The following is a 20,497-nucleotide window of genomic DNA, read 5'->3' on the forward strand; positions in this document are numbered from 1 at the left end:
GTGCTGACCCTAACCGAGAGTCTTTGTAGAGCCCGACCTCATTCCTCTGGCTTATTTTCATTGACCTATTCCTCAACAATATCTTCCAGAAGGCCCCTGCTACAACCTTACCATCTACAGTGGAAAAATGAAATGGGGGTGTGTTAAATAGGGAGTCACAAGTAATCAATATTTTCAGCATTCTTTAAGGAGAAGTTCAGCCTGAGCTCATTCGGCTGAGCTTCTTCTATGGGTCACAGGAGTGCAATCCATTTTGCACTCCTATGACCCATTTTCAGCAGAGAGCGAGCTGAAGTCCGCTCTCTGTTGACGTCACCAAGATCAGTCCAGGCACCGCGTCATCCCAACTCTGGAAGTCTGGATGCGCCAGGTGCCTGGACTAATGGCCGTCTCAGCCTCTCAGTGAGCCACTGAGATATTGGCTCCCACCCTCCTGGTCCCTGGTGTTCTTATCTCTGGGGATGCTGAACCGTTAGTTCCCGCGCAGCTGTTCCAGCGGTCTGGGGGGTTTGAAGTCCCTGCTCTTCTCCCTCTTCTCTGTGTAGTGCTTCTGAGATGGAGGAGAGCAATGCTCTGTGCAGGTACTGACCAATCAGAATCACTCTGGTCCCTGGGGGGGGGATCCCCTGGTCGGGGGGGAGGGGTAGGAAGGCCATAGGGTGTTAGTACACCTTTTAATTTTTTCTGTAAAGGTGAACTAACACTTTATGGAATCATTTATAGAGTCATTTATAAAGGCCAGGGACTCTTGTAAGATCCTTTTTAGTTTTGATGTTTAAAGTAGAACTAAACGCAAGCTTTTCATATTGTATAGAGTAGGGGAGGGAGATAACTTATGTATTGTTTATTTTTGCCATATGTGTCCCATTGGGGAGATTATTCTTAGCCAAAACAGGAAGTTATAGAAAATCCCTTTTAAATGAGGGAATCCCTTGTTAACACCAGTGTCCACATTAGAAGATATCCCCACTATTCCTGTTCTGGGGACAACCCAAAATGTGTCTGATAACTGTGGGCTTGATTTACTAAAACAGGAGAGTGCAATATCTGTTGTAGCTTTGCAAGGTAGCCAATCAGCTTCTAACTTCAGCTTGTTCAATAAAGCTTTGACAAAAAAAAAAATGGAAGCTGATTGGTTTCTATGCCGAGCTGCACCAGCTTTTGCACTCTCCAGTTTTGGTAAATCAACTCCACTGTGACCTGGAAGTGTGTCGTATATAAAGATTTTTTCAGACTGATGTAGATTTCTAACAGAGTGAAGATTCCAGAACTGGGCAGTGGAACAGGGGAGTATAAATAATCTTCTACTGCAGGAACCTTCTATTTTTTATTTGGTGTAAGATTAGCTTTAAAGGCCCCATGCACACGGGATGCTGGTGCAAACTCTGCTGAACACACGTTTTTAAAGGCTCAAACACGCTAAATACAAGTACACTGCTGCTCTCTCAGCTGCTACTCACTCTGGTCTCACAAAATGGCTGAAATGGTTAAATAATACTGTTTTTTGAGCTTAGGGAGGGTTTCTTAACTAAACGCTTATAAACGCGTGTTTGCGTTTATAAGCGTTTAGTTAAGAAACATCATGCCATGTCACCTGGCCACATCACCTGCCACAAGTTGTGGATTGTCCACTGGCCACGTCAACCTGGCCACATCACCTGCCATGTCACCTGGCCACATCACCTGCCACAAGTTGTGGATTGTCCACTTGCCATGTCACCTGGCCATGTCATCGGCAACGTCACCTGCGACATCACCTGTTCACATCACCTGGCCACAAGTTGTGGATTGTTCACTTGCCATGTCACCTGGCCACATCACCTGGCCATGTCACTTGCCACGTCACCTGCCACAAGTTGTGGATTGTCCACTTGCCATGTCACCTGGCCACGTCACCTGCCACGTCACCTGGCCACAAGTTGTGGATTGTCCACTTGCCAAATCACCTGGCCAGGTCACCTGCCACGTCACCTGCCCATTTCACCTGCCACAAGTTGTGGATTGTCCACTGGCCATGTCTCCTGGCCACGTCACCTGGCCACATCACATGCCACGTCACCTGCCACAAGTTGTGGATTGTCCACTTGCCACGTCACCTGGCCACGTCACCTGCCACATCACCTGTTCACATCACCTGGCCACAAGTTGTGGATTGTCCACTGGCCACTTCACCTGGCCACATCACCTGCCACGTCACCTGCCACAAGTTGTGGATTGTTCACTTGCCACATCACCTGGCCACATCACCTGCCACGTCACCTGCCACAAGTTGTGGATTGTTCACTTGCCACATCACCTGGCCACGTCACTTGCCACGTCACCTGCCACAAGTTGTGGATTGTCCACTTGCCATGTCACCTGGCCATGTCACCTGGCCACGTCACCTGCCACGTCACCTGGCCACGTCACCTGCCACAAGTTGTGGATTGTCCACTTGCTATATCACCTGGCCATGTCACCTGCCCCTTTCACCTGCCACAAGTTGTGGATTGTCCACTGGCCATGTCTCCTGGCCACGTCACATGCCACGTCACCTGGCCACATCACCTGCCACAAGTTGTGGATTGTCCACTTGCCACGTCACCTGGCCATGTCACCTGCCACAAGTTGTGGATTGTCCACTGGCCACGTCACCTGGCCACATCACCTGCCACGTCACCTGGCCACGTCACCTGCCACAAGTTGTAAATTGTCCACTTGCCACGTCACCTGGCCACGTCACCTGCCACAAGTTGTGGATTGTCCACTGGCCACGTCAGCTGGCCACGTCACCTGCCACATCACCTGGCCACATCACCTGCCACAAGTTGTGGATTGTCTACAATCCATGTCACCTGGCCACGTCACCTGCCACAAGTTGTAGATTGTCCACTTGCCATGTCACCTGGCCTCATCACCTGGCCACGTCACCTGCCACAAGTTGTGGATTGTCCACTTGCCACGTCACCTGACCACGTCACCTGCAACAAGTTGTGGATTGTCCACTTGCCACGTCACCTGGCCACGTCACCTGCCACAAGTTGTGGATTGTCCACTGGCCACGTCAGCTGGCCACGTCACCTGCCACATCACCTGGCCACATCACCTGCCACAAGTTGTGGATTGTCTACAATCCATGTCACCTGGCCACGTCACCTGCCACAAGTTGTAGATTGTCCACTTGCCATGTCACCTGGCCTCATCACCTGGCCACGTCACCTGCCACAAGTTGTGGATTGTCCACTTGCCACGTCACCTGACCACGTCACCTGCAACAAGTTGTGGATTGTCCACTTGCCACGTCACCTGGCCACGTCACCTGCCACAAGTTGTGGATTGTCCACTGGCCACGTCAGCTGGCCACGTCACCTGCCACATCACCTGGCCACATCACCTGCCACAAGTTGTGGATTGTCTACAATCCATGTCACCTGGCCACGTCACCTGCCACAAGTTGTAGATTGTCCACTTGCCATGTCACCTGGCCTCATCACCTGGCCACGTCACCTGCCACAAGTTGTGGATTGTCCACTTGCCACGTCACCTGACCACGTCACCTGCAACAAGTTGAGGATTGTGCACTTGCCACGTCACCTGGCCATGTCACCGTACTTAAATGACATTTTTATCATTTTTTTCACACAAATAGAGCTTTCTTTTGGCGGTATTTGATCACCTCTGGGGTTTTTATTTTCTGCTGAACAAACAAAAAATACTGAGAATTTAGAAAAAAAAATCATGTTTTATATTTTGCTACGTTTTTTTTGCATACAGGTAATTTTTCTCCTTAATTGATATGCGCTGATGAGGCGGCACTGATAGGCTGCACTGGTGGTCACTGATAAGCACAGATAAGGCAGTACTGATAGGCACAGATAAGGCGGTACTGATAGGCACAGATAAGGCGGTACTGATGGGTGGCACTGATGGGTGTTACTGATAGGCACAGATAGATGGCACTGATGGACACTGATAGGTGGCACTGGTAAGTGACAATGATGGGCACTGGTAGGTGACAATGATGGGCACTGGTAGGTGACAATGATGGGCAGTACTGTTGATGAGGCACTGATTGGTGACTTTGATAGGTGGCACTGTGGGCACTGGTAGGTGGCACTGTGGGCACTGGTAGGTGGCGAGGGTGGGCGGGGTTGGTGGGCACTGGTAGGAAGCACACATGGTATACCTTACAGGTATAGATATAGGCAGCCAAGGAGGGTCTATACCCACGAGATGACTTGGTTTGTGTGAAAGAAAGAACCACTACTGCACTACTCTTCAAGTAAGGCCCCTGATGACGGTCTACTTCCAGAAACGCGTCGGGCATTCATCTATCATCCAATAGGAGAGTTTTTTGTCTAGGTGTCACACCCATTGTGGCATGTGCTGTTTTAACGTTTGTTTTTTTGTCTTTTATATGTACATTGGACGCTTGCGACGTGTACTATCACCAAGTGCCATTGTGTATGCCTGCCTTTAATAAACCTTTTTGTATCTTAACACTTTGTTTGGCCTTTAAAGTCCCACCTAGGGGGAGTTGTCTTCTTTTTTGTCTATAATTCTGTCACTTGACCTCCTCTGTAACTCAAAACATGTAACCTGCAAAAAAAATGTAAGCGTCGACTATGGGGATTTTTACTTACCGAAGTTTGGCTCCATTCCACGAGCGTGTGCAATTTTGAAGCGTGACATGTTAGGTATCTATTTACTCGGCGTAACATCATCTTTCACATTATGGAAAACAATTGGGCTAACTACTGTTTTTTTTAATGCATTAAACAAAAAAAACGCGTTTGAAAAATTGCTGCACAAATACCGCGCAAGATAAAACGTTGCAACGACCGCCATCTTATTCTCTAGGGTGTCTTCTAAAAGAAATATAATATAATATAATGTTTGGGGGTTCTGTATAATTTTCTAGCAAAAAAATATATGATTTTTACATGTAGGGGAAAAATGTCAGAATAAGCCTGGGTGGCAAATAGGGACCTTGATGTTGTGTACAGGATGAACAGGAAACATGTTTGCGCCATTCTTGTCTCTTCCCTGCTCCTCCTATGTATGACTGGTACTTTTAATGAGTTCCTGTCTGAAGACCACTCATTTCCACAACATTCTTCTGTAAGAATATGTGCAATTTATGTATTTTAGGCATATTATTTATCTATAATTCTCCCTTGTGTAGACATCCAAAAGCCCTGAGACTGCTGCTGACTGCCACCATTTTGGTTGTGTTGTCAGCAGCCCCAAAAGCCTGAGAGTTGTCGCTCAAATTACACTTTATATTTCTGTTCTCTCCCCTCCATGACAGCTACATGAAAAAAATATATAGAGAGGTGAGGGGAAGGACAGCGGAGCTGTGCCAGCACAGAGTGAAGAAACACTCCCAGAAGTGGAGAGGATGCACAAGGAGGGAGGGGCTTGTGGTAAGGAGGTGTGTCTTCCTGATGTAGTCAAATTTTCTATCAAGTTCAAAGACACAATGCAAAAAAAAAAAAAAGAGGAAAGGATAAATGTTGTATGTAAGCATGTAAAATACATGATTTTTCTGTAATTTTTCCTGCAATTTTTTAAAGCGGAGGTTCACCCAAAAATCAATTTTTAACATTACATTCAGCCGAGTTGTCAGAATGACAATCGGCTGGTTTTTTTTTTCCCCCCGTACATACCGTATTTTCACCGCTGCTTCCGGGTATGTCTTCTGCGGGACTGGGCATTCCTAATTGATTGACAGGCTTCTGACCGTCGCATACAGCGCGTCACGAGTTGCTGAAAGAAGCCGGCTCTATACGGCGCTTGCGCACCGATGTTCGGCTTCTTTCGGCAACTCGTGACGCGCAGTATGCGACGGTCGGAAGCCTGTCAATCAATTAGGAACGCCCAGTCCCGCAGAAGACATACCTGGAAGCGGCGGTGAAAATACGGTATGTACGAAAAAAAAAAAAAACAGCCGATTGTCATTAGGACAACTCGGCTGAATGTAATGTTAAAAATAGATTTTTTGGGTGTACCTCCACTTTAAGTTGGTGACAGTCTTGTTAAAAAATATTCAGTAACACATTTAACTATAAGAAATGAAACATACTTTATTTGTTAATGTTAACAACCAGTAAAAAAGCAACACACAAATGCTAAGGATTCATACTTTGAATATAGTGGTGCAGCAGGTTACAACAGAACTGTAGAGAGCAGTAGACTTGGACAAGCCATGGGCGTGCACTGGTTAAAGATTTATTCTACAGTTCCCAGGATGCTCTTCCAACTTCTTGACCATTGGATATTGTGTGTGCAGGACCCAGTCAGAACTGAGAGAGGTAAAGAGACACCAGAGCCAGGAGGACAGCAGTGCCCAGGGACATCACGTGTTTGAAGGCAGAGTTGCAGAGATCAGTGTCACAACAGGTTGGCTTGACAGACACGGAGCCGCCAGGGACAGAATAATCCTGGTCACATATAGGACTTAATGTACAGCTTTTAACTTTTTGCTCTGCATTTCCTATAGAAAAAAAAAGACAGAAGCAAGTCAAGACACTTTTTGAAAAGATTGTACAATTAAATTGAAATGCATAACCACAATATTACATTTTCTTTCATATCAATATCAAGCTCTATTTTTGTCTACTTCTTCCAAATTTCCCTTAAAATGTTCCCTGTTCCACATGGTCAGGACACCTAAGATGCTGTTTCCTAATAAAACTAAACACATACAGATTGATTGATATGTGCTATTGCACTTTGAAAATCATTGCTCCTCTTGTCAATGCCTTGTTGAATACACCAGAAAGTGGGGTAGATTCAGAAAGCAATTGCGTCAGCGCAATTGCTTAGTTGCGCCGGCGTAACGACTTTTCTGTATTCAGAAAGCCAGTTACGCCGACTGCAGCCTAAGATATGACTGGCATAAGGCTCTTATGCCGTCGTATCGTAGGCTGCATTCTTACGATGGCCGCTAGGTGGCGTTCCCGTAGTGGTCAGCGTATAGTATGCAAATTGCATACTAACGCCGATTCACAACCCTACGCGAGCCCTGCGTACGCATTTTACGTCATTTGCGTTCGTCGGGTTCTGCGTAAGGCTGCTCCTGCTATTAGCAGGGGCAGCCAATGCTAAGTATACCCGTCGTTCCCGCGTCGCGAATTTTAAATTTTACGTCGTTTGCGTAAGTGATTCGTGAATGGCGCTGGACGCCATTTACGTTCACTTTGAAGCAAATGACGTCCTTGAGATGTCATTTGCCGCAATGCACGTCGGGAAAGTTTCCTGACGGAGCATGCGCACTACGTTCAGCGCGGGAACGCGCCTAATTTAAATGATCCACGCCCCCTACGGGATCATTTAAATTACGCGCCCTTACGCCGGGCATTTTTAAGGAGCGCCCACGCAAATTACGTAGCTACTGCTTCATGAATGAAGCGTAGCGCACGTAATTTACGGAGGCGCAGCGTTAAAATGGTACGCTGCGCCTCCGTAAGAGGGCGCAAAAGGTACCTGAATCTACCCCAGTGATTTCAGAATCTCAATCTCAACAGGAGCTTGTATAATATTCAAAAAGACCTAACAAGTAAACGCAAAAAGCATGTTATATGAGGCATTCTACTTATTATATTTAAAGTGTATCTGTGGCCAAATGTTTATTTAAAATTTTTCAGTAATGGAATTTGAATGGGAAAGTTTATACCGTATTTTCCGGCGTATAAGACAACCTTTTGTACTTAAAAACTTGCTTCAAAACTCGGGGGTCGTCTTATACGCCGGTACCTGTCTCAGTCAGACTGCGGGCGACCATTATTCAAAAGCCGCGCCTCCTCCTCGAGCTGTTCCGTGATAGGCGGAACACTTAGTTTCCCAGCAGAGCCTCTGTTCAATGTTCCGCCTATCATGGATGTCTTCTCATCCTCGGCCTCGGACGAGAGGACATCTGTGATAGGTGGAACACCAAACACAGGCTCTGCTGGGAAACTGAGTGTTCCGCCTATCACGGAACAGCACGAGGAGGAGGCGTGGCTTCTGAATAATGGACGCCGGCAGTCTGACTGACTATGCATACAGGGATAAGGTATGGGATCGTCGAGGTATGCAATGGCACAGTGAGGTATGCAATGGGCACAGTGAGGTATGCAATGGGCACAGTGAGGTATGCAATGGGCACAGTGAGGTATGCAATGGCACAGTGAGGCATGCAATGGCACAGTGGGATTCCTGTCAGTGGTTGTTCTGGCTACCCCTCAGCTTCCAGACAGACTAGTAGGAAAGGGTCATCTTATACGGCGAGTATATCCCAAAACCAAAATTTTAGCTGGAAAATTAGGGGGTCGTCTTATACGCCCAGTCGCCTTATACACCGGCAAATACGATACTTGACGTGATTGTAGCCGTATGGGATAGGTTCGAACTCCTGTGAGTTTTTACTGCTATCCAGAGTTCCATTTGAGAGATTTCCCTTCCTCACTGTCCCTTTCGCCAAAAGCAACACAGACAAAAATAAAAATGATTTTCTTTAAAGCAGAATAGGTGAGACACTGAGACTGGAACCACTCTATGCTTTTTATTGCTCCTGGTTTCCCTGTTGCTGATTTTCTATAATTTTCTGTCCATCCCTTGTAACCAAACAAAAAAATTAAGGGGAATTATTTCCAACAGTGTTTCGGATAGCAGTGACATTCATAATTGGTTCTAATCCTTCCCTAGTATATCCAAATGTAAAAAAAAGTTCTGGCTACAGTTCAACTTTGGTATCCTGGTTTGGAGTAATTTTTCTTTGGGGTGGTACTTGTTAGACAACTCACCAGCCTTCACAGTGACCGACAAACATCGCATTCCTTCAATTGGACACGTCAACGTTGTCTTACTTTTGCAATCACCGCCACATTGATAACACTCCAGAGCACTGCCTATAAAAGGAAAAAAAATATGATTTTGAGCATCTAAAAGAATAAAATTGGGCCTAACAACCAGTCACATTCTTTTTCTTTAACTTTCGAACCTATACTGTAAATGTATCAGACTATGCTGATTGGTTTCCATAATATTGCAAAGATCAGCTTGAGGCCGGGTTCACACTAGTCCGACAAACGCTCCGACATTGGGAGCTCATGTCGCATGAGGTGTGAAAATGAATGTTTCCCTATGGGAGCCGTCTTAACTGGTCCGACACAAGTCGGAGCGATTTTGCAAATGCTCCCTGTACTACTTTGGTCCGACTTTGATCCTACTGCACTCCATTGAATATCATTGAATTCGGATCATAGTCGGAACGCAGTCTTGCACGCTCCGACTTTGGCATGCGACTAGTACTCTGCTGATCTTGAGGGGGAACTCCACGCCACATTTTAACAAAAAAAAACGTCCAAGAGCATACCAGGCCCATGGGTCTGGTGCGGATTTAAAGGGGAACCCCCTACGCCGAAAAAACGGCGTGGGGTCCCCCCAAAATCCATTCCAGACCCGTATCCGAGCAGCAGCCTGGCAGGTCAGGAAGGGGGGTGGGGACGAGCGAGCACCCCCCCTCCTTAACCGCGCGGGGGGTGCCCTTGCAGCCCCCCACCCCAAAGCACCCTGCCCCCATGTTGATGAGGACAGGGCCTCTTCCCGACAACCCTGGCCATTGTCAGGGTATGCGGGCGGGGGGCTTATCGGAATCTGGGAGCCCCTTTAACAAGGGGGCCCCCAGATACCGGCCCCCCACCCTAGGTGAATCAGTATGGGGTACATCGTACCCCTACCCATTCACCTGGAGGAAAAGTGTAAAAAAAAATAAACACACTACACAGGTTTTTAAAATATTTTATTAGTCAGCTCCGGGGGTCTTCTTCCGACTTCTCCGCTCTCCAGGGGTCTTCTTCTGACTTCGGGGGTCTTCTTCTGTCTTCTCCGTTCTCTTCTTCTGTTCTCTGCGCTCCCCGGTTCTTCTCCCGCTCTCCGGTGCCTTCTGCCAGGCTGCGCCGCCGCTATCTTCTTTATAGCTCTCTTACTAGCGGCGGCCAGCCCGGTCTTCCATCGCCTTCTTCTCCTGTCGCCTTCTTCTTCCCTCTTCTTTTCTTCCAGTGTTGACTCGACACTCCCTCCCGCTGTAATGCCGGGTGACGTCACCACCCGGAGCATTCTGGGACTGTGACATCATAAGAGGCCTATATAAATCGCTGCGCACCCGGCATTACAGTGGGAGGGTGCGTCGACGAAAGAAGAAGGCGACGTCGCATACTGATTCACCTAGGGTGGGGGGCCGGTATATGGGGGCCCCCTTGTTAAAGGGGGTTTCCAGATTCCAATAAGCCCCCGCCCGCATACATCGACAACCAACGGCCATGGTTGTCGGGAAAAGGCCCTGTCCTCATCAACATGGGGGCAGGGTGCTTTGGGGTGGGAGGGCCGCAGGGTGCCCCCCTGCCCCAGAGCACCTACCTCCCTATGTTGAGGGCATGTGGCCTGGCACGGTTAAGGAGGGGGGGCGCTCGCCCGTCCCCACCTCCTTTCCTGACCTGCCGGGCTGCTGCTCGGATACGGGTCTGGTATGGATTTTGGGGGACCCCCACGCTGTTTTTTCGGCGTAGGGGGTTCCCCTTTAAATCCGCACCAGACTCATGGGCCTGGTATGCTCTTGGAGGGGGAACCCATGCCATTTTTTTTGTTAAAATTTGGCGTGGAGTTCCCCCTCAAGATTCATATCAAACACAGTGCCTGATATTGGCAGGGATCCAAGTCGGATCCCCGCTCATTGAAAGTCGGACTTCAAGTCGCAGGGCAAAGTCGGATCAAAGTAGTATCCTGTTCATGAAAGTAGGATGGATGTAAGACCAATGTAGGATCAATGTAGGACCAATGTCGCAGAGCAAAGTAGGATGAAAATCGTGTAGTATAGTGTGAACCCAGCCTCAATGTTTTCTTCTGTAGGGATCGATTTTCCAATATTCATGTGGTTTCCTGTCAAATAATCCTATCAAAGAAAGTAAACAGTAGGAGATAGCAGCTGCCCCCATCATCTATTTGGCACACACTAGGCATGTGCATTTCGTTTCATTCCGAATCGAAATTCGGACAAATTTTTCATTATTCGGACATTCGGATGCATACGAATTCCCGAATTGCAATATTAATAAATTTACCGAATCCGAACGAACGTTTTCGATTCCAAATCGAAAACCCGTGGACGAAATTCGATTGGAATTAAAAAAAAAAACAAACATTTTTTTTTCGAATTCCAATCGAATTTCATCCGCGGGTTTTCGATTTGGAATTCGAATTTTTTTTTTTTCGAATTCCGATCTAATTTCGAAATTATATTCGAAAAGAGACTATTTGTTGTCGAATCCGGTCGAAATACTTTCGAATTTGACCGGATTTTTAGAAATTCGGTCAAAAAACGAAACGAAAGTTCCGAAAACGAATTTAACACATGTAACGAACCTAACTTAACGAAATTAATTAAATAACGAATTAAAACGAAACGAAACAAAATTTTCCCTTTTGCACATGCCTAGCACACACATCTTGTAGACCCATCAGGTCCTATGACTTATCTCAATCTTTCGAGTGAGGGCAGGGCAAAAGTTCAGGTAAATCTTAAAGGACCACTACCGTAAAAATATTGTACTCTGGGAACTGTATGTGGTTAGTACATTTAACGAAAATATTAAATTATGAATACCTTTTTTTTATCTACCATGCCTTTATTTATATGTTATGCATAATTGCATGCAGACCAAACTGCTCAGCAAATGGGATACTTGCAACAGTCAAGTTTTATTTATAAAGTTTAAACAATTTTTATTTTTCAAAAGAAAAAATACTGTTGCTGTAACTGTTTAAAAAGTATTTGATGGAGTTAGGTTTTAATTTATCTGTCAGATGTCCATCTAGGGGCTACATTCACACAGGAGCTTGTATGTGACCAGGAGAACTCTCATGTGAATGTAGACTAAGGCTAGATTGACACCTATGCAGGTTACGGTTGATGCGTTTTCCCAGTGCATTTTGGATTTTTTGGAGGTGTCTGTTATGCAGGAGAAACCAGCAAAAAAAAAATCATTCTGCTGCATTTCCATTGAAGTCTACGGAACCAAAAATGCGACCCGCTGCGGGCAAAAAAGTTCCTGACCCTTTCCAAAAAAATGCACAGGTTGAAAAGTAATGTAGTGATTATTACATTAACTAAACTGGGCAAATGCATTAACTTTCCTCAGAATTTTAGACCAATTTCGCTACTGAATACAGATCTCAAGATATATTCAAAAATATTGGCTAATAGACTACCGGGTGTAATGCATTACCTTATAGTTTCTAAATGGGTAGGCTTTTGTAAAAGGGAAGACAAGCTCCAGACGGTACTAGGAAAATCATGAATTCAGTATGTAGAAAACAAATGAACGCCTTCTCTGCTCTTAGCTTTAGATACAGAGAATTTTTTTGGTGGAATACATTGGGGATATATATCTCAAACCTTATTACATTTTGGTTAATCAGAGTTTATACACTAAGCCATAAGGTCTTTATATGTAAACCCACTTGCTAAAGTATTTACATCTGGTACATTATCCAACAACTTTGATCTTACCAATGGCACACAACAATGATGCCCCTTATCACCCTTGATTTTTTTTAACTTAGTCATTAAACCTTTCGCTGAAATTATGAAATCTGATTCTCTTGATAAATGCATACAGATAGGTAATATAGGTCTCTTTGTGGATGACATTATCCTTTCTTTATCCTCTTCTAGTTCATCTCTAACTAGAACACAAGACTTGGTCGACTCCTTTGGAAGAGCTTCATTTTATAAAATGCTTTGTACTACCCATGAACATCGATAATGAGACCCCTAACTATTTACAAAATAATTTTCCTTATAGCTGGAGTACAACATCTATTACCTATTTAGGAATCCAACTAACATATCCTACTTTCAAGTTTTTTTTTTTTGTGTATTTTCCTAAACTGCTGGAACAAGTGAGTAGAATCCAATTATCTTGGATAGGCAGAATTTAGGCATTTAAAATGCAAACTCTACCCAAGATACTCTATCAATTTAGGCCTTTACCTATAGTGATGCCTCCAAAAAAAAAATCACAGATCTCATCTAAAGTGCAACGTTATGTATGGCTTGGACACTAGTCTAGCATAGCATTCTCAACCCTTGTATCTCACAAAAAAAAAATGGGGGTATGGGACTACCTGATATACAAAGCTATTATTTACTATCCTAGACCAAATGAGATTTGGGTTTACAGAACCTGAAGTTAAGCTATGGGTAAATATAGTAAAAGAGTTTAAGCTATGGGTAAATATAGTAAAAGAGTTTGTAAAAGGGTCTGACCTCCAAGCCCTTGTAGCACCATCAGTTCTGATACCCAAGCTAAATTCTCCCAACTCACTCACTATAAGGTCTAAGCTGGCAGCCTGGAAAATGAAATCTATTGGTAGCCCAATTATTGTACCTTTTCCTTTAAGAACCCCAATGCTTCTATAGAAAAATTAATTCTACAAGGTTATAACTATTATACTCCTTTACCCATTGAGGTAAAGGACAAACAAACTAGATTAGCATCCTTTCTACCACCCTACTTGAATAAAACAATAACAATTCCTGATATAATCTGGAATTTCTTAACCTCATGTAATAAACCAAAGATTAAGGGCATAATTTTCTTTTACAAAGTAATGACTGATTTTCTGCTAAAAGACAAATGCCAATCTATTAAAAAATGGGATGCTGAACTATCCCAAGACTTTTCTTGGGAACAATGGCAAAAAGCAATACATATTAACAATAAAGCTTCATCCTGCATAAATCACTGGGATATATCACAAAAAATACTACATAGCTGGTACTTAACCACTTACGGACCGCCCGCTGCAGTTTTACGTCGGCACTTTGAAGAGGAATACCGTTGTATGGTAGCAGATAGCTACCATAACCCTGGTATCTTCTTCAGCGGGCGGTCCGCTACAAGATAAAAGTGGTCTCTGTGGCGGATTCACCGTAAGATCACTTTTATTGGCGGCGGGAGAGGGCCCGCTGCTCTCCGGTGACCCCAGATCTCATATTTAAGAGGACCTGTAATAGAAATAAAAGTGACCCACTTTTTTTTTTTTTAAACAGTTTTAAAACAAATAAAATAAAGTAAAATAAATATGGAAAACCACCAAATTATTTTTTAAAGCGCCCCGTCCTGACGAGCTCGCTGGCAGAAGCGAACGCATACGTGAGTAGCGCCCGCATATGAAAACGGTGTTCAAACCACATATGTGAGCTATCGCCACGATCGTTAGAGCGAGAGCAATAATTCTAGCCCTATATCTCCTCTGTAACTCAAAACATGCAACCTGTAGATTTTTTTAAACGTCGCCTATGGAAATTTTTAAGGGTAAAAGTTTCACACCATCCCACGAGCGGGCGCAATTTTGAAGCGTGACATGTTGGGTATCAATTTACTCGGCGTAACATTATCTTTCACAATATAAAAAAAAATTGGGCTAACTTAACTGTTGTCTTTTTTCCAAAAAAGTGAGCTTGTAAGACCGCTGTGCAAATATGGTGTAACAAAAAGTATTGCAGGGCGCGGAATTCAAATGGAAGTGATGGGGGCGTGTTTTATGTAAATAGGTCGTGACCCGACGTAAACAACGTTTTTTTGGAACTGCGCATGCGCCGTCCCTGGGGGTATCCCAGTGCGCATGTTTGAAATGAAACCGAAACCCGCCAATGCTTACGACGGTGATGTCATTCTACGCAAATTCCTATACGCGAACGACTTACGCAAAGGACGTTAAAAATTCAAAATTGTATGCGGGAACGATGGCCATACTTAACATTGAGTACGCCTCAGTATAGCAGCTTTAACTATACGCCGGAAAAAGCTGAATGGAGACGACGTTGAAAAATGTGCCGGGCCGACATACGTTCGTGGATCGCCGTAACTAGCTAATTTGCATACTCGACGCGGATTTCGACGGGAACGCCACCTAACGGCCGCCGAAAAATTGCAGATCCGACAGGCGTACAAATCGATCCCAGATGCCATTGTATCTTGTTTTGAGGATTCAAAACAAAGATACGACGCGGAAATTTTAAATTACGCCGGCAAATCAGTAGATACGCCGGCGTAATCCTTTTGTGGATCTGCCCCAGAGTCTGAAAAACAGGCTCGGTCCTTAAGTGGTTAAGGCTATACAGACTTTCAAATATGTTTCCATAGTCTTCTCCGCACACGGAATGCGGATTGTCCCTTCTAATCCCAAAGTCATTGTTCTGGGATACAAAACTCCTTTAATGTCTTTCTATCACACGTAAATCTGTATATCTCCTCTTCTCTTTTTATGGCGCATCCTGCATTATACATCGATTGAGGCTGTATCGTATTGATGCCTTCCCTGTTGGACACCTAACCAGCATACATGCGTTTTTGATCTCCTGTGATAAGAGATCAACTCCATTTGGTAAGAGGCAGTACATCATTAAGGTGGAGGTGTTTCCCTATCATCACTTTTCGGGTTGCTTTAGTATCCCTCACCGTTTGGAGATTGAAGTTTCTATGGTTTCAATTTTGGACTATATAGGATTAATCCACCTGTGACATTTTTTCTTCTTTTTTTCATGGACTTTTATTTTTTCATCACAATTTTATTGTTTTTTTTTCATTCTCCATTTATCATTAAGAGTGTCTGATCATTTATTACTTATATCACTATTTTTTGCATGTACTGTATGTGTTAATGTATATTCACATCTTTTACAGGTTGTTTAATATCTCCAACACCAGCAATGGCATTACTAAGCTCCAGAATTAAGTGAGAAGTTAGCAGAGTATTTTAAGCAAAAAATAATAGACATAAGAAATAATATACCTGACTTTTGTTATTCAGAAAGTTCTCCTGTATACAAAGGGGTACGTTTTACCTGTTTTGCGGCGGTAACTAGTGCAGAGATACTGACTATTCTCAAGTCGCTTAGAGCTTCGTCGTCAGCGCTTGACCCCTGCATTGCGCAGCTGGTGAAGGACTCGGCTGTTACCTTGGCACCGTTTATAGCAGACATTATTAACATGTCTTTTGCTATTGGAACAGTGCCAAGTATTTTGAAGCAGGCGGTTATAATCCCCTTGTTGAAAAAGGCTAACGTGTTACGGTCCGATCTAAGTAATAACCGACCAATTTCGCCCCTGCCTTTTTTAGCTAAAATAATGGAGAGAGCTGTTGTATGGCAACTTCAGCCGCACTTGGAGTCCAAAAATATTTTTGATGAATATCAGTCTGGATTCCGTCCTGGTAGAGGCACAGAGACTACCCTGATTAAAGTTAAAGATGACTGCCTATGGGCCATGGACAGCGATGAGGCTTCAGCGTTAATACTGCTGGATTTTTCGGCTGCATTTGACACTGTAGATCATGCCAGACTTCTGGAAAGGCTGGTGTCTGTGGCCGGGCTTGAGGACATGGCACTGACATGGATGGCCTCATTCCTGCAGAATAGAACTCAGAGGGTAAGACTAGGGACGTATTATTCATCCAATAGCCCCTTGTCCTGCGGGGTTCCTCAGGGTTCGGCGCTATCGCCGATATTATTTAATATCTACATAAGGCCGCTACTATATATTATTCGGCACCATAATCTTAGCTTTCACGTTTATACAGACGATACGCAGATTTATTTTAAGCTGCCTAAAAATGAGGAAGTCCAGGTAGATTTGGCATCCTGCCTGGAGGAAATACAGTCCTGGATGGGAGCCAATTATTTAAAACTTAATGGCTCAAAAACAGAATGTATTATTATTATTAGTAATCAGAGCAAAACCAGTTTGACTGATTTTCCTTCTTGGCCGGTTTCGTTTATGCCATCCCCGCCCCCGGCTGCCCAGGTTCGGGACTTGGGAATCATTGCGCATGTTACTACCAACTGAAACTCCTGCGTTCTACATTGCATTTCATTGACGAGGTGGACAAAGTCTACGTGATTAATGCTTTTATTGGTAGTCGGCTGGACTATTGTAACGCGCTATACATGGGGTGTTCAAAAACCCTTCTGCATAAGCTTCAACTGATCCAAAACGCTGCAGCTAGGTTATTAACTGGTGTGGGTCGTCGGGAGCATATTACACCGTCTCTGAAAGCCCTGCATTGGCTACCGGTTGCTGAACGGGTCTTGTTCAAAGTGGGTTGTATCGTCCACAAAGCTATCCATAAGATAGGCCCAGGGTATCTGCAAGAAAAATGTACCTGTTACGTTCCCAACAGATCATTGAGATCTGCTGATCAGGCCAATCTGACTGTCCCTAAATTTAGAAGAACTAAATGTGGAGGGAGGACGCTGGATGCACATGGTTCATTATTCTGGAACTCTCTACCTTTATACATAAGACGTGAGAAGGATTTATTAAAATTCAGGACGTTTTTTAAAAACGTTTTTATTTCTTCAAGTGTATGGCCCTAATTAGGGTAAGATAGTAGTATTTTTTAGTTCTTTTAAATGTTATTATGTGGTTTTATATTGTTATCTTACAGTAATGAGAGATGTGTTTTGTACTTGTATATGTTGGTTCTATGAGCGCATCGAGGCCTTCTGGTAATGACTGCGCTCCCAATAAGCATTTTAATAAATAAATAAATAAATAAATAAATAAATAAATAAGCTAGGATTAGATCTTTATCCTGCACAATTTAGAATAGTAGTTGCTCGTTGTGTACTGTACTGTTTGCAGCCAGATTTACTTTGACTAATAAATTATATTTTATTATTATATTTTCATAATCTTGGACCTTTGTAAAAAATTCATATGTGTTATTTCCTTTTTCTTTGTTGGACAAATTTAAATTGAATAAAAACGTAAAAAAAAGAAAAAGAAAAAGGAAAATGCCCAGCAAAACTCATAGGTGTGAACCTAGCCTAAAACTACCCTGTCTATCTGTTGACAATGCTGTAATGCTGATTTGGAGTATGAAGTGTTGTCACCCTATTAACACAAGTAGAAAAGTCGATTTTCTGCCAGGTATAAAATCGGTGTTAATGGAAGCTCAGGAAAACTGCTGTATTAAAGCTGTAGTAAAGTTGTGAATGAAAGTTAAAGTCATAATCTCGTCTCCAGGACTTTTCCAGGGCCTCTCCAAACCTATGGAACTCCTTACCCCAATATGTCTGTCTATCTCCTTCTCTATTAGCTTTTAGAGGATACCTGAAAACCCTCCTCTTCAGAGAAGCCTATCCTACCCACCATCTGATCATCCCCCACAGCTACTACCCTTTGTGCCACTTGACCCTCCCTTCTAGAGCCACGAGCACGGCATGGCACTCTGAATGGATGGCAACCGTCTATTCAGATTGCAGTGCGCATGCAGTGGTGAGGTCACCAGCTGCTACAGATGTGAATATCTCTTAAACTGTACACATTTAGGAGATATTCCTTGTACCCACAGGTAAGCATTATTATACGCTTAATAATAGGTAGTAGTGATCTAGTGATGTTTACTACCCCTTTAGTGACAAACTGCATCATACATGGCATGTTTGATTTTGCACATAGTTCCTCTTTAAATTACAAATAAAACTTGAATACACAAATATAATACAATATTATAAACAAAAGACGCAAGTATAATATTACAGTGGAAGTCTCTGCATATTCTGATCATTTGACTTACCTGCCTGGCAGCTGAGCAGGAAGGCTAGGACAGCGAGCAAGAAATATTTGTGCTGCATGGCTCTCCAATGTCGTGCAATGTCCTAATTTGTGTTCTGATTTGCTTTTTAAATCATCTGGGTGTCACATGTGATAATTAACTTTGAGGAAGTTACCAAAAACCAATAAATATCTTACACAATACGGATGTGTTTAAACACCAAAAGCTGAACCTTTCCTTTTGTTCTAGATTTCACAACAGCATACATCACTCTGGCTATTGTACAGAGACTTTACCCACTTGACCTTTGAAAAATTGTATCCCCTTCATTACCAGGCCATTTTTTCCTTTTTGGCACTGCTCTATTTTAATTGGAAATTGTGTGGTCATACAACACTGTACGCAATCAAAATGTATATATTTTTTTTCTCCCACAAATAGAGCTTGGCCCTGATAATGACTGCCTTCTCCTGTGGGGAAAAATTTAGTTTCCTTTTCTTCTGAGCTGCTGGAGCAGACATGGCTGCAAAGAAAAGAACAAAGAACAAAAGTCTGAATAAATAATGATGAGCGCAAACTGAAAATCTAAAAGTGAATATAAAGACAGTCCATAGGGGACTGATAACAATCAATAAAGATATGCAGTGAATTCAAAATTAGTGAAATAACCCAAAACTGATAATAGATCCAAAAATAAAAGTCCAAATATATAAATCAAAGTTTGGATAAATCAATCTAGTGTGCCAGTGATAAACAAAACTTCTGCACTTCGGGCATCAATGTGGACAATCTTGATAACTCTTTGCTTAGCCTGGGCTCGCAGTGCGCTTACCTCCAGACACTAGGTCATGCGTGTCAACGAAATCCTCCCAAAACGGGAACAGAATCCAAACAGTGGGTAACACGTGTTGCACGGAATCTTCCCAGTGCTGAGATAGAATCGAGGGGCGTTCTCTGTATCCAATACCAGTATAGGTCCAGGCGCAGCGAAGTCGACTCCACAGGATAGCCACAAGGTGTATCAGGAGCAAATGTAGAAATAAAAAACTCTCATGGTGAAGTATGCAAGCACTTTAAAATTTAATAAAGGTAAAAATGTGCTTACATTGAAAAAACGAATAAAACGCCAAACAGCGGCACTTCCGGTGGACGGTCAGGGTGTCACGTCACTTCCGGTCACATCTAACCTTATGCATTACGTCACGACACGTGACTTCATCGGAGGTTACTGAGTGACTAATGGATACTGCCTTATATTGATACAAACAGGAAATGGTCCAGCAGCCATTTTAGATTACAAAATGGCATTTGAACAGAGCTAGGCTGCGGCCATTTTAGAGAAGGGCAAAGATAAGGGAAAAAATTATTTATTTATTTGAACTGGTGACGTAACGGAATTACGGACCAGACCATGTCACGCTAAAAACAACGGACATATTGAATATGCACAACTCAAAATGCCAAAAATTAATTATATTCAATTAAATGTAAAACCCACATTAAAACTTGTCAAAATAAAATATGTATATAAATGACAAGATAACAGACTAAGGACACCAATATTGGATAGATAAACGTTTCATAACAATTAACCAATGGGGTCCTAAACATTATCCAATTATTAATTGATGGTAGTCTGTAAATTTTAATAACCTTTCAAGATAAAATTTAAAATATTAAAATGTAAAATACATAAAATCTTGAATTGTGGATGAGGTACTGGACTAGACTGGAGTGAGTGATACCCCTTGCGTTTACAAGTGAATCCCCCTCCAATGAATAGATCACATCATTGCATTCTAAACCAGAAATCTAAAACAACTAAAAATTGCTTAAAAAACAGTTGACGTCGAACTCAACATTTAACCCATTAGGCACTAAAGTATTTAAAGAGTGAATCCACTGAGATTCT

At 43.3% G+C, this 20,497-nt stretch overlaps 1 protein-coding gene across 1 annotated transcript; it reads right to left on the bottom strand.

Moving 5' to 3' along the window:
• Positions 1-6,045: 6,045 nt before the first annotated feature.
• LOC120913528 (lymphocyte antigen 6G-like) lies at positions 6,046-18,717 on the bottom strand. The gene is made up of 3 exons (XM_040323510.1): positions 18,607-18,717; positions 8,766-8,870; positions 6,046-6,475 (listed from the first exon to the last, which is right to left on the bottom strand). Exons 1-3 carry the CDS (start codon positions 18,662-18,664, stop codon positions 6,279-6,281), a joined length of 360 nt encoding a protein of 119 aa, XP_040179444.1. The 5' UTR covers positions 18,665-18,717; the 3' UTR covers positions 6,046-6,278.
• Positions 18,718-20,497: the final 1,780 nt, after the last annotated feature.

The sequence above is a fragment of the Rana temporaria genome, chromosome 9 (assembly GCF_905171775.1).
Source record: "Rana temporaria chromosome 9, aRanTem1.1, whole genome shotgun sequence".
NCBI lineage: Eukaryota > Metazoa > Chordata > Amphibia > Anura > Ranidae > Rana > Rana temporaria.